The 14,980-nt window shown below is 33.8% G+C and overlaps 2 protein-coding genes across 2 annotated transcripts in view; both read right to left on the reverse strand.

Annotated features, from left to right (window-relative positions):
• LOC120629463 (neuronal acetylcholine receptor subunit alpha-7) overlaps window positions 1-14,980 on the reverse strand; it is a 74,969-nt gene that overhangs the window by 15,737 nt on the left and 44,252 nt on the right. The window contains exon 5 of the mRNA XM_039898407.1: window positions 9,514-9,623. Coding sequence (XP_039754341.1) covers window positions 9,514-9,623 — 110 coding nt within the window. The remainder of the gene's footprint in view (window positions 1-9,513; window positions 9,624-14,980) is intronic.
• LOC120629472 lies at window positions 1,647-2,650 on the reverse strand. The gene has a single exon (XM_039898415.1). The coding sequence runs from the start codon at window positions 2,566-2,568 to the stop codon at window positions 2,014-2,016; it is 555 nt and encodes a 184-aa protein (XP_039754349.1). The 5' UTR covers window positions 2,569-2,650; the 3' UTR covers window positions 1,647-2,013.

Consider the following 14,980-nt stretch of genomic DNA (forward strand, 5'->3'; position numbering starts at 1 on the left):
CAAACAAATTGTCCCATTGAGGTCCTTTTTCATTCTAGAACTAAATATCCACTTTTATCCACTTGGTTATCAACATAATGTTAAAACAAAATAGAATATAGCTGTCAGTTTAAGTGTTTCAAAACTCTTTGTATGGCCCTAAGAGTATAGAGGGAAACAAACTGGGAGTATGCAAGCTGCAACAATGTTGAATATATGTTGCATAATTCTTGTTCTTTTTCTTCTGCACGTCAAAGGAATAAGGTAAAGTGTCCTTAACCCGCTGGTGTTCTTAACGACCCAGAGAAGGTTATTTTTTTATACTAAAGTGTAAATTCGACACGTTGCGTAACATGAGTGAAATTGGATTTTGTACGTCTGTACGTCTGTTTGAGCCCCAAGTTTATTTACTTCTGACTTGGAGGAACCCAGTATCTCCAAAGTTACGAATATTATTCAAATCAGTCGCCTTAAGCAAATTCAACTAACTAAAAGGTTTAAGTTGAGAATTAAACTAATGTAAATAAAAATATAATTTGAGGAGGCTCGCATAGAAGCTCATTCTATAAATTTATGGTTATTGCTTCTTCTTAGACCAGGGCGCGTTTGAAACCCTCGTAGCTTTAGTTTTAAGTTGACGAATTTAGTTATCGCCATCAACTCACTCCTTTTATAATAGTGTTGTTCGATTTGCGTTGAAATTTAAAAAAAAAAACGTACACACTGTACTTATATACACCCTAAAAATCGCATTAAAATGAACATCAATAAGTTAAAATTATATCTGTGGGTCTACACTAAACTAGCGGTACAGATCTCAAACCCACACATAACATTATCTTTGTGTGCCCAAGTGTTTGAAATTCTGCCAAGTTAAATAACATTTGAAATATGAACGCTTAACCTATGATTTGTGAGCTATTACTGGCGTAATATATCAGGTAATAAAATATATTGTAAAAAGGATACTATAAACTTTATAGATCGAATATCGTTGTTAATCTTAAAAATATCAAGGGGGAGAAAGGGGTCGAGGCCGTAGTCCACCTTGCTGGCACAGTGCGGATTGGTGGACTCAACATCATGTTTTTCATCACCGTTGAAGCAAGTGATATTTTAATTAGTTAAAACGCACATAACTTGGAAAATTAGAGGTGCGTGCTCAGATGTGAACTCGGTCCACCGAAAATTAAGTCGAGCTCCTACCCCCTGGGTTATAACAACTTTAGGGGTAGCTTCCAAGAATAAAAAGTAGCATTTATCAATCACTGACCAATTCTCTGCTATCAAAACCGGTGTTGCTAATTCAAAGCTAATCTTCAGATGACCGAACTGGGACAAACAGATGATTAACCAATTTTTTTTTTCAATTAATGCCAACCCTTACTATAGCGACTCAAAGCCAATTGGATACAAGTTTTAATAAAAAGTATTAAAATGTGAGCTTTATGCGATGATAAATAAAGTGTTATTTGAATTGTGACACATAACATATAGCTCACTTTGCAATGCTTTAGTTTCGGTCGAGTCAATGTTGAGTCGATATTGTGTGAAGATCATTATGCTATCAATCAACTAATTATAATAAATATTAATTTAAATAAAAGGCAGTTATTTCAAAATCAAAGGCAGAGCATTTAATTTTTTTTTACGGTACTGTTCTTTTTTTTTGTAGCTGTACTTCACATTAACATTTCATATTTATATTATTGACCTATTATTTGTTGTATCGCACACCTACTTCAAAACTGTTTAAACCCTTAAACCTAGTCTTTTCTGTTCCCTGATTTGTTAATAATAATGTAAAACTTGTCTTACAATAAATTGTCCATAGTGTCATTCCCAATATCCTGATAAATATCATTTTAAAGTTGTATTTTTTTACTTTGTTAAAAAAGTATTGGTCCAAGTTTTTTTTTGTTTTTATTTTATTGTTCAATTTTAAATTAGCACAAACGTTTAATTATACCATCAGCCATCTTCTTAGAAATTTTGCGATGTGAGATTTTATACAGGGGTGCAGTATTGTTTTCTTTAAACCGCAAATTTACTTATATCTATTGTATCTGCAACAGGAACGTCTATTATCTTAGTGTTAATAGCGACACAAACTTCACTTGTTTCTATTCCGAGTGGCACTTTATAGGGAATTCGTATCCTCAAACCATCCTCCAGTAACCACGTTGCATTTTCTGGTTTCACCATACTAGGCAATTTCTTCAAGTCCTCGAGTACTAAAGCATTCGAATTAGCCATTTTAACCGTGGTTTCCATAAGACGATGGAATATTTTCACTGTTACATTCAAATTTAGTGTTTCATCCAATTCATATTTCAGTGTGTACGTATCATCATCATAGATTTCTGTTGAAACAACGTGTTTGTTTTTGGTGCAAACCTCTTGCAGTTTAATTTCTGTGTCCATGAGATTATTTTGGACACTTTCTATATCTGTTTCGGATTCGAGATGATTATCTTTATTGAAATTAGTTTTATGTGTTTTCATCCAAGGACAAATTCGCTTCTTGTGTTCCCAATGGCAGCAACTGACGAGCATTAATAATGCGAATAGGGAAAATATTCGATACATTCTGGTGCAGCGTTATTATTACCGATACGTCCACACGGCTATCTTGCGTCAATGCTGTAGAGATAACTGGCGAATAAACTCATTATTCAGTATGTTATTATGATAATGTGCACGTATATGTGTGTAGCTTCGAGATATCTACTTCCGTTCTGAACCATGATCAATATTGCGTTGGACTTGAAATGTTTAAACGTTTTAAAATATATACAACATTATTATATGTATTTATAAGTTCTAAAATATATTTAATTAGAATTTAAAAAATAACTAAATTTTTTTTTTTTTGTAAATAACTATTGATCTGTATCATCTTTATTATTATTATACCAATTTTATGCTCTACTGCAGGGAACAAGCCTTATCTTCGATGGGAGATGGAGCAGAAACTCTCCATGCTTTTTATGCTTTTGGTTGATGGGCTTACATATTAGTGACTAGCTTTTGCCCGCGTTTTTCACCCGTGTTATTACGGTTTTTCTACAAATCTCGTGGGAACCGTTTGTTTTCATGGGATAAAAAGTGGGATTAACATAGGCTATGTTAATCTTTCAAATTACAAATTACATGTTAAAAAAATTAAGTTGATTGGTCGCTTGGTTAGGACATGAAGGAAGGAAAAACAAACAAATACACTTTCGAATTTGTGTCTTAAACTATGAAAATGATACTTAATTAGCTACAATTTGCGAAAAGAGGAGAATCTGTACGGTGTGATTTATTATTTCTTCAATCTTTGTACACCAAACAGACAATAATCGGCAATGTACTATCTACACACGTTTCGGTCCGACACCGGAGCATCCGCAAGAAATGAATAATAATATGTTAAGAATGAATATTGTTAAGTCAACAAGAGAGAGATTTAGAGATCTACTCTTGAGGATGTTCGTGCTTCATAGTATATCATGGAATTCCGCAGGTTAACGCCTGCTTCCATCCAGTACGATGGCGTAATTTAATATTGTATCACGGCGTAAAAGAGCTAGCCTCTTAACTTACTCCTTAACAATAAGGTAGACAATCCAATGCGGTACGAATGCCTGAAAAGACGGCTCGAACTTGAAGGGAAGAATATTTTTAGCTTATAGAAAAATCCTATATATTAAGGATTACATTGATAAAAAAGCTTCGGTATCCATAGCTCTAACTTCATAGCTTAAAATAAATAAAAAGACCCCGGCTAAGATTTTTGTTAACCAGGGCGCGTTTGGAACCCTTTGGGCTTTAGTTTTAAGTTAACGACTGTAGTTAATACCATCACCTAACATCGGTAACATATTATATGTATGAACGCTTCTTAAGTGTCTGGTGATAGGTCTACATCGATAAAATATTTTTGAATTTAAACTTGAATTCGAAAACTTTTAAAACCTTTACCTTGAGTTTTTAGTTTACGAATATACTTATCACCGTCTACACATGTACGCATTTTTTTATGTAATGTACGTATCACAAATGCTATGTATGGGCCTATTAGAATAAAGCAATACTAGCTGACCCGTGCAACTTAAATAACTTAAATATATATATATATATATATATATTTATACAAGAATTGATCGTTTAAAGATATAAGATTTAACTTTGACGTTGACTACTACTAATAAAACTAACTTTAAAATTTTCGCTTGACAAAGAAATTAAAACCAGGACTACGTTATCTACTAGATAACCGACAAACCCTCCACCACAGCCGTAGAGAGTTCGTCACGGTTCATAAAGAAAAAATATTTTACTTTCATAACGCAAGCAAGCTATGAGAATCTGATTACATTTGTTACATACGTTCATTCCCCTAACCTGAACATTTCCATTCCCGTCACGTAGTTGTAATTCTACCCTGAAGGTATCGACCGGCCCGGGCCTTGTAAAGGTTAAGGGCCTACCTTTGAAGCACATTTTTTATTTATTCACTAGAAATTAAATAAACACTTTCAAATCTATTTAAACACTTTAAAATTTTTCATCAAAGTTATTTTAGATTAGATATGCATAATATTTATCTATTTGAACTTTATTTTTTTGTGTTCGTGTGTTTAATTTCATTACGTTTCCTCATAGATATTTTTCTTTTGTTTTTTTTTTAAATATTACAAAACATTTTTTTCGTTCATTTTATTTTTAAGGCTTTTCTATCGACGCACAATAAGTGAAACCCTGACCATTATACTAAATGTTAGACTGGTGGAGAATGCCTTAAGGCATTAAGTTTTGTTTTTGTACTTACTATTAGCTTTTAGTTGGGCAAAAAATAATTAAAAAAAAACAATCAATCTTGACTGCAATCTCGCATGGTCACAGTTATATTCAATTCAAACTCCTAATCGGTTTCTATGCGGCATCGTACTGGAACGCCATGGCGGCAGGTCCTAACAGATACCTACCGTGGTAACTAGTTACAGCCAAACGAAATATGGATAACTTCATTCGCTTTGTATACCAACAAGAAATAATGAGAGCAAATACTTAGTAAGAATATATCAAAGTATACAGTTTTAATATTCCAGATACTAAATAAAAACTTCTCAAAGTTATTTTAAAAATTGTATGATCTTTAGTTCCTTAGTATTTTGGGGAACACAAATTGAAAAAAAAACAACGTTCGAGCTTATAATTAAAACAAGGCCCATTAAGATACTGAATAATGGCATTTTGGTTAAGTTAAATCATGTAGATAATACCATTACATTTAATAGGTAATGGAAAATATAATGTATGATAGCAAGAGTCTATAAATACAACACAGGCATATTTAAATAAAGAAGTTTTGTGTTTTATGAGTTTAAAGCACTAAGAAGGCCCCTTAAAACGTGTGTGAACCGAAACTTTGCTTGATTTAAGTGAAAAAGTTCACGAGATTGGGTTATTGGGAGAATTTATAGCGAGCATGTGACTTCGACTGTTTAGAATCTTCAAATCGCATAAACAAGTCTAGTACATTTATCTACTTGTTAAGCAGTTTCTTTTGATACCCATATTTAGGTAGTAATTCGCTATATTATTGAGTTGGTGGCCATCTTGGATTTGAGATTTAGAAGAGTACGTAAAGTATTCTAATGGTCAAGCCCTTTCATTAAAGATCCATATTGTAATTGGAATTTAAAACATATGTAATCCGCAATTAAGTGGCAGCTGCCATCTTGGAACTAAACATCGGTCCAAGATGGCAGCTGCCAAACATACGAGTAGCTAAGAACACTCCCTACTAATTCACCCTTCAAACTACAAAATACAAAATATTATGAAAACTAAGCTTAATTTGCTATACTCCGCGAAAATCAGAAGAATCTGTAAAGTGTTATTCATAATTTCTTCAATCCTTATACTCCACACCAAATAGATCTTCAGAAATGTACCCTCTACGCACGTTTCGCTCCGAAACTGGAGCATTCTCAGGAGATGTTCACTTTACAATGAATAGTTGATAACAATATAATATATCATGGAATTCCGCAACGTAACGCCTGCTTCTATCCAATATTCACAACACAAAACACACACACACGTTTTTGTGTCCGGGGTTATACAGTGTTTACAAATAAAATATTTGACTTAACTGCAGTCCCACCAAGACGGTAGAGGCCTGTTTGGGGTTTCGAGGTTTTAAAGACAAACTCAAGTAGTAGTATTTCTTTATTCACATAAGCTCATAGATGAGTACCTACAAAAAAAGTGTGCATTTTAAATATATGACGATGATGGCGATAACTAAATTCGTAAGCTTGAAACCGAAGCTACCAAAGTTCTAAACGACCCTGGTCTATGAAGAAGCCCACAACAAACATAGCCGGCTGTTACACCATTACCCCATATCCTGTCATCAATGTAATTATTTTATACATATTTTATATATGTATACATATATATTAAAAAGAATATTTATATATATTTTTTTAATTCAAATTGCTGCACCAACCCTTTCCGTCGTCTTTCCTAACGTCAATAAGACCGCCTTAGCACGCTCCATTTTATTTTCTTAGTTTATTTTGTGTTCGTGTTTACTTTGTATATAATGTGTGTGTGTGTGTGCAATAAAGTTTTAAAACAAACAAACAGTATCAAACACAGCGCTCTCCACTGTGCCGGAGACTCCAGGGACATTGTCAAAAATCATATCTTAATTAAATTTATATTTAAATAGTTAATATTATTAATACGTAAATGTGTCTGTTTGTCTCTTTGTTTGTCCTTAATCAACTAAGCAACAAAATGACTTGATTTTTGGCATAGAGTTAGTTAAAAGGACGGAGAGCATCCCGGGCTTTCTATCCCAGGAAAACAAACAGTTCCCACAAGATTGTCGTAAACGCGGGAAATAACGCGGGCAACAGTTAGTAATCTTATATTTCAAAGAACTCAGACACTGGAAATTAAATTTAACTGAAATATAGGGATATTTGTGCGAAATTTCCAAAGTTTTCATAGCCATAACAATATCTCTTGCGTTTAATGATATTTTGTTACTTGGCGAATGTTCAAACGCATTAGCGAAAGTGGGGGGGAGGTCCCATACATATTCGCAAATTTAATGATTAAAGTTTTACTTTAGATGAAAACTCGCCGTGGGAAATTATATAAACTGTCTTTAATGAAACGAGTAGTGGAAATAGTGATAACTTAGTATGGAATGAAATCTCCTTTGAGAATTTACTTTGCGCCGACTAAACATCTTCTGCCCTCCCGACCCCCAAAGCCCCTCTGTCGCCTTACCGGTGCTGACAGAAATGTTACCTATTTCCATTAACGTAAACTTGCCGAGCCCAGGCTCCCTCTCTCATAAGTCAGAGTGATTTAGACCATAACAGCTACCTGGTGCTATAATCGTGGCTCTCTTTTTTCTATGCTTAATATTGGACGGTGCCCACAACTCACGAGATTACCGCCATGTGGAGTGTTGAGTCGACAGTCATTGTTCCGATAGAAGCATTCGCTTGGTTGTTGGATCAAGGGTCGTATACAGAAGGCAGTAATTCTTGTAACGGCACGTGTTTTGAGGAGGTTCCTCACTCTGGAGCCCCGACCGCCGGTTGCTTGAGTACTCAAAAGCCCCCCCAGCGGAGGAATGGTTTTTTTTATAATTTTTAATAGTGTTTTTTATTTTGCTTTTATAATTTCGCTGAAGAAAATTTAAAAAAAAGTATATGAATAAATGATCAATCGATCAGTGCGCCGTGCAATCATTGTTGACATTAATATTCCACATGATCATAATTTGGTGAAAGCTAAAACGGAAAAGTCTCGAAATACTTAGACCTTGCTCACGAGATTACTGCCATGTGGAGTGTTGAGTCAACAGTCATTGTTCCGATAATTGTTTCAGTCAACGGTCTTCTCGCGCAAAGCTCTTACCAATATCTTAAGAAGCTTTCGCTTGGTTGTTGGATCAAGGGTTGTATATAGAAGGCAGTCGTCCTTGAAACGACGCGGATTGTTTATTAGTTGGAAGCCATTTTTTTTATAATTTTATAATAGTGTTGATCGATTTGCGTTGAAATTAAAAAAAAAAAAAACGTACACACTGTACTTATATACACGCGTTAGGAGTTATACTTCTTTGGCGAAAAAATCTGTTCAAAAGATAAACTTACGCCTTATTCTACGTTTGTAGAAAAAACGACACTAACAATAGAAAAAATCATCTTCTCCTAACCTAAAGGTTGCCTGGCAGAGATCGCTACTAAGCGATAAGGCCGCCTTTGGTATTCTACTTCTGTCTTTGTATTTCTATTGTTTTTTTTTCCTAACTTCATAGTGGTGTACAAATAAAGAGTGTAATAATAATAATAATAATAAAAAAGGTGTTCTTTGAATTGTTAAAAACTTTTTTACAAAAACTGAAATGTTGACTATAGCTAACTTCATGGTGTCGGTTTCTTGTGACGGTGTGCGCCCGTATCGTAAAAATTTACTCTCACAATTTTTGCCTAACGCGCCAAAAGAAGTATAACTTCAAAAAATGTGTTTGAAAAAATGGTATTTATAATATATAATGGGCAAAGTAGGTGTTGTCCTATGTCCATCAACCTAAGGGGTAGTTGTTAAGCCTCGTGCGCCTTACCGGCTTAACACCGGCAACCGAGCAACCGAGCCCTTTATACCGGAACACAACTTGCAACAATGCTGCTTAGCGGCAGAAATAAGCATGCTGATACTTCCCCGGACGAGCTCCGTCACAAAAAAGCTTTGAAAAATATCTCCTAAGATGATGCAGTCTTAGATAGTAGTAAGATCACCTGTTAAACTCATACTCCTAACAGGTTTCTATGCGGTGTCGCATCTCAACGCCAAATCGCTTTTTCTTATATTACAAGTAACTTCCTAGATGAGACACATAGTTTATCACAAACTTTTAGAGGAGGAAGTTTAATCATTATATTTAATACAAAAAGATTGCGTGCATTCTTTAAATATTAGTGAAGCCAATTATGCATATAACGTTAAAAACACAAATCTCTAACAACTTTTCCATCACAGAATCAAGAACATACAGAAACTCGACTAATATTGAAACAAAAACCACTCCACTTTAGAATAGTTTCTCGAACAAACGGTTAGTCACTTAATATCATTTAGCAGATGACAGTAATTAATTTACCTCAAATATTCTTAGCATTCACCAAAAAATGTGAAAATGGGAAAAGTTTGTGAGGTAGCAACTTTCCGCGGGTGTTGTAAAGTGACACGTGCGCGGGGCGTTTTCACTGTTTTAAGACACACAATAATGGCTGACTGAGGATTCTGCATGTTCCTTATTCAATGTTTCCCATCTATCAATTCAATTTATATTAGAGATTTGTTAATCTTGATCACCATTATTTATTTTCTAAGCTTTAATCCACAGATGACAAAAAGAATAAACCATTACCCGTCCCTCCATGTTTCCAGTCGCTGAAAAAAGTAAGGTTAGATATGAAATTCCATTCCAAATCATGCAATTCATCTCACCTATTGTACATAAGAACGTCCGGTTTCCATAATTTGTTCGGTGTGATGCGTAGATCTTTGACGCCTCCATAGTCACTGTCATTCCACCTTAGGTTGTAATCATTCCATTCCTGTCGCACACAGAGAAACATATATGAGCGAAAGAGACAACATTATTTTATAACTCATCTCATAAGCGTATGGTAAGTTGTATAGCAGAATTGCTCATTGCCTCAGCAGACATCCAGCCTAACTGTTGAGAAAGAGCAATTGTTTTGCAACTGGCTTGTAACAGTGAAACATAGACTACGTAAGTCTATTAACGCTATATTAAGGCTTTATCACAAACTACAAGCTTTTTTTACAGTAGTTAGTGTTTTAACTTTTATTTGTTCATCGGTTGATTGCTATCAACAATTAGACTGGATGTCACAATATCCATTTATATTAATTTTAACTTAGCAATAATATAAAATAATAATAACTAGATAACTAATTAGGATGCACACTTGGGTGAGAAATAAAAGAACATTGAAGTTTCATTTCAATAAAAAAAGTATTAAACAGTAAAATATTTCCAAAAATAGTCTTCAGAAGTCATGAAATTCGGGTAGTAAACACTCAAGACTACTGATACAAACAAAACTGGTTTTTACTTAACTATGCCTTTCGAAATTCGGTTTTATTGTTATATATTTAGTTTGAAAGTTTCGTATACATCCGAATTAGCACTATTACAAAGGTTAGCGCACATTAGATTATGAGTAATATTTTATCTGTATAGTAACTATCAATAAATAATATTATAACACTGTGTGATATGAAAGTATTCGAAGCTTTTAAAATGTTCTGTGATTGTGTGCGCTTACCTTAAAATGTTTATTGAATCTTCACTGCAGATAATAAAAATGTTGGAGCATACAAACGGTATTCGGAAGACGCGGGAAACAGGATTCCTGCATTTTTGTACACAGAGTATAAAATACACTGTATCACTTTGAAATTCGAATAGAGTTTGCACGCTCGGTAAACGTGTTTCTCGAAGGAATTATGATGAAAGCCTGTTGGAATGAATTATGAACTTTTTATTTATATAAAAGTTTTGAAGTGAAATTCCTTTGAGAGGGAAATAAGTTTTGGTGGCGCTGATATATTTACATAGTGTGATTCAAAATACATGTAACGGCTGTGACGTCTAGATTTATGCACGCCTCAAAAATTACTACTACTACTTTTGACCGCTCTCGAAGATTTTTGTTATTAGGAATCAGGTGACTACTCATTTCGGAATAAACTAAAGCTGCCATATTGGTAAATGCTAGTAGTATAATAAAGCTTTAAACAACAGTTTATTTTCTATAACCTGTCACTCAAACACAAGTTATAAAAAAGGGACTATAGCGAAATGACGGCTTCTTTAAAATGTTCAGTTGTCGTGGTGAGAAAAAAGAAAAGAATTTAAAAAAAAATATTTGTTAACCGACTAACGTTCGTTTACTATATTCAATTTATCTGTAATATTATAAGTTAATATTTAAGTGTCTTAGCAAAGTTATTTGTTAAAAATGCAATGGATGTTTTTTGACAACAACAACGTTGCTAAGTAATAAATCTATAGATTGCGGATAGATTGAGTTTAGAAAATGGATATAAGACATGTACTACTTTTTTTATGATGTCACCAGCGAGTGAATATAAGTCCCTAAGCAGTTACACTGTCCGAATAACTAAACAACCGTGCACACATAAAAAACCCGTATGAAGGAAGGTAATGTAAATGGAAAATTGCTGATTGTAATTCTAACAATGTATACCGAAGCACAGTTTCAACAATAAGGGCTTTAATAGACAAAGATATATTTTGCCATAATCTGTCAGTTCAGATGGACTTTGTGTCTTTATAGAAATGTGGGTGTCAAAATCCAACAGCACCAGTAATTGTTCCTTAGCGGTCAGATCAGAGCAATGTAGCAAGAACAATTTTTAATCAACGATCCGATACCGATACGATGAAACGATATCAACGAGAATTTTAACTTAGCTCCTTCTTTTTTGTGTCTATCTAACAAAAGGAATGTACATTTAGTACGTATTTAATTGTGCAATCTTTAAGTGTTAAGTTTCAGAATTCGTTCCAACTGATCTATCTACGCGCACCATACGGGATAGAGAGGTAAGCAACCAAACCAAACCAAACCGGTCTGACACAACTGAAACAAAGCGGTGGAAACTTTGTTCGCTTGCCACTTATATTACAAAAGTTACTAACAACTTAGCAGCAATATCAGAGCGACATGCTTACGACTGTTTGAAGCAGACGATACGATACCTAAACGATTTCGTAATATCCAAAAGCTAAATAACATTGCGTCTGATTTTTGATATGGAAAAATGCAGTCGCCCGCTTAGCCACTACGAGCGCTGTACATTTGGCTAGATAAATGGTAAATTAAATATTCAATATTAAATATATTTAATTCTCGAAAATAAATGTAATAAAGTAAATTTAAAAACTAAATACATGCTTTGTACCTATGACATAATCTTATCATAATGTATTATTTGCGAAATTATAGATGTTACAAAAATTATAAAGAACAATGTTGTAGCCCATTTAAAGGCATGCAATAAAGTTTTGTACAGATTGTATATTTTATACGAAAGCATGGAATACCTATGATCTATGTCTAATTAGATAAATAAGATGGAAATATTGTGTAACGAGAATCGTAATCCTTTAAGTATCGTTTAGGTATCGTTATCGGCTGCACGAAATGGGTCTTTTTAAATGACGTTGATGCTTGCCTTGATAGCCCGTATGGTGCAAGCGAGATAGATGTAAGTCTACCCTGTTCCCTGCTTGTTTTCTTCTCCATACAATAGAGACAATGGTTGTTGCGAGCTCAACCACAGACATAATAGCTGACGACAAAATATGTATGAGTGACCCGCTACTATACAAATAATTAAAAAAAACTTTCATAACTACAGCATAGCAGAAATAGTGACTGTGTAATTTATTATGTCTTTGGCTATAGCAAGTTTAGCTGTGGTTTGTTTGTGTCATAAAAGCATAGGAAATAATACATTCAGTCCGGTAATTAAATCTAAAGCTTTCCTTTGGTCACTTCGTGATTAGAAGTTTTATCCTATTAAGTTTACCTTTATGACAAAACAAAATATAACGTAGCATAATATTATGAGCGCAATTAAATTATTCTTATAACTAGATGAAATATGGAAAATGTATCATTAAACTAAACAGATATTGGTATTTCTTAATACTAGTACTTTTATAACTATTCCAACCTCTTAAAAGGTAATAATTTGTTGTAGAGATATAAAAATTAACATTAAAAATACTAAACATTTAAAAAAAGAACTAAAATGTTAATTCGAAAACCGTCCAAATTTTTGGTGATTTTTGAATTATTATAGTTGAAATAAATAAAAATAATAAAAATAATTAGAATTACGTAATATAGATCAAGAAAATTCAGTACATAGTAGAAATTCTATAGGACCAACTACTCATGCCTTATGTCATGCAAAAGAAATGCTTACATTTACATAACATATTATCACAGATTATACAAAAGCGCACAGAAGATATGGAAAGGTTATTGACCGCTCTCGAAGATTTTTGTTATTAGGAATCAGGTGACTACTCATTTCGGAATAAACTAAAGCTGCCATATTGGTAAATGCTAGTAGTATAATAATGCTTATTTAAAATGCTCTTTAACGTACCTTTAACGCTTTTAAAGCAAATTAAAAATCAGTGAGAAAACTTAAAAGTACGTCTGGAGCTGCTTAATTATCTTTTTTTAATTAATGGATAATATGGAAAAGAAATAAACGAAAAAGAAAACTATGACATTCCATTTGGTTCAAATCAAACAGGTAAATATGAAATCGTATTTCAAACGATCGTTTTTAAAATAACCTATTTAACATTCACAAAAGTCTACTGATCAAAAACGTTCCAAATGTTGAGGTTGGGAAAAATTTTGACATTTGCACAACAATGGCTGCCAATATGGCATCAACCTTCAAATTGTCTTTCACAACCGATCAGCATGGCCATGCAAGTCGCAGAGCGTGATCAACCCTACAATTTAATTGTAGCGAAATAAAAAACATTAACAGCGGGCATTTTGGGATGTGCAGAGTAAATTTACAGTGAATTTCACATCGCATCCTTCATAACATAATATACAATGTGCAATAACATACTCTCAATATTCCTGACAACTTAAAAAACATAATTATAAAACACCGCAAATTGTTTGGCGTTGTCTCATTTTTTAAATGAACTTTTTTTTTACCTACACTTTAATAGACATTTTATAATTTTTATTAAATGCATTGCAGTTTACACGGCAGTTCCAAATTTAATGAAAAAATTCTCAATGTTTTTCATTAATCAAACAACATTAATAAATATTGGGGTTGCAGTATATAATACCAAGTGTGATGTAATAATGAGTTTTACACACTCAGGTGCCACTGAAATACTAGAAAACTTTTACTATAACAATCAATTTAAAACTTTGCAGACAATGACAACATTGCACCAAGGATTCATTCTAAACAAGATATTGCAAATAGTTTCACCAATATTCACAGACTTACCTGAAATAGAACAAGTGACACTAAAATAGTCGTACCATCAAATAATTAGAAACTAAAGTTTAAAGTAGTTACCCAAAAGAATCAAGATGCTAATCAACAAATGACAGTCTCATGATGGGATGCATACGGGGACTACCGCTAAACTACATACATGAGCTGGAAGTCAGCGCAATTATCAGGTATTTAGAAAAAAACACTAAACAATATCCATACAGATGTATAAATATATCAAAACTGCCGCATACGCCACAATGCAATGCAATTTTCAATACAGATAGAAGAGAAATCAAGGACAGAGTCAAAATAATAAAAAGGAATCCAGAAATAAGGAAATAAAAGTAAAAGAAGTTGAACATAAAGTTAGAAATTTTATCAAGTGTTAATTTAGGTTCATTTTTTAATCACACTTACCAATGACAGCCATATATTGGTTATAAGTAGTTGATTCTTCTCGTCCTATTTGGTTAGACGATGTCAACATAAACAGAGAGAAAGGGCGCAGTCAGTACAATGTTCTAAACAGCGGTGCCACTGGGGGGCCACGATACAAGGGGCGGGCGAGGCGCGAGAGACCTCATGCTACAAAGCCTCTCGCGTCTCACCCTACACACAATCTAATGTTAGGCGAAATGACGAGTACAACAATTTAACACCGACTCTCCATGCGACAATACTGCCGCGATGGCGGCGCCCTCTAGCCGCTCCCGCCTCCTGTAATCGCTGTTCCAAACCGTGCTTAGTGACTTATCAGTTAGCCGTTTATAGTTCAGAATCAGTGCGGCCCAAATTTACTGTGCGTTAGCGTGAGAAAGATAGATAGAGATTGATTGTGTTTGAATAGAAAAGTTTACCG

This window comes from Pararge aegeria, chromosome 2, assembly GCF_905163445.1.
Source record: "Pararge aegeria chromosome 2, ilParAegt1.1, whole genome shotgun sequence".
NCBI lineage: Eukaryota > Metazoa > Arthropoda > Insecta > Lepidoptera > Nymphalidae > Pararge > Pararge aegeria.

Bases quoted from the DNA above. Each gene is read 5' to 3' on its own strand.
- LOC120629472 (XM_039898415.1), bottom strand. From the start codon at position 2,568: ATGTATCGAATATTTTCCCTATTCGCATTATTAATGCTCGTCAGTTGC.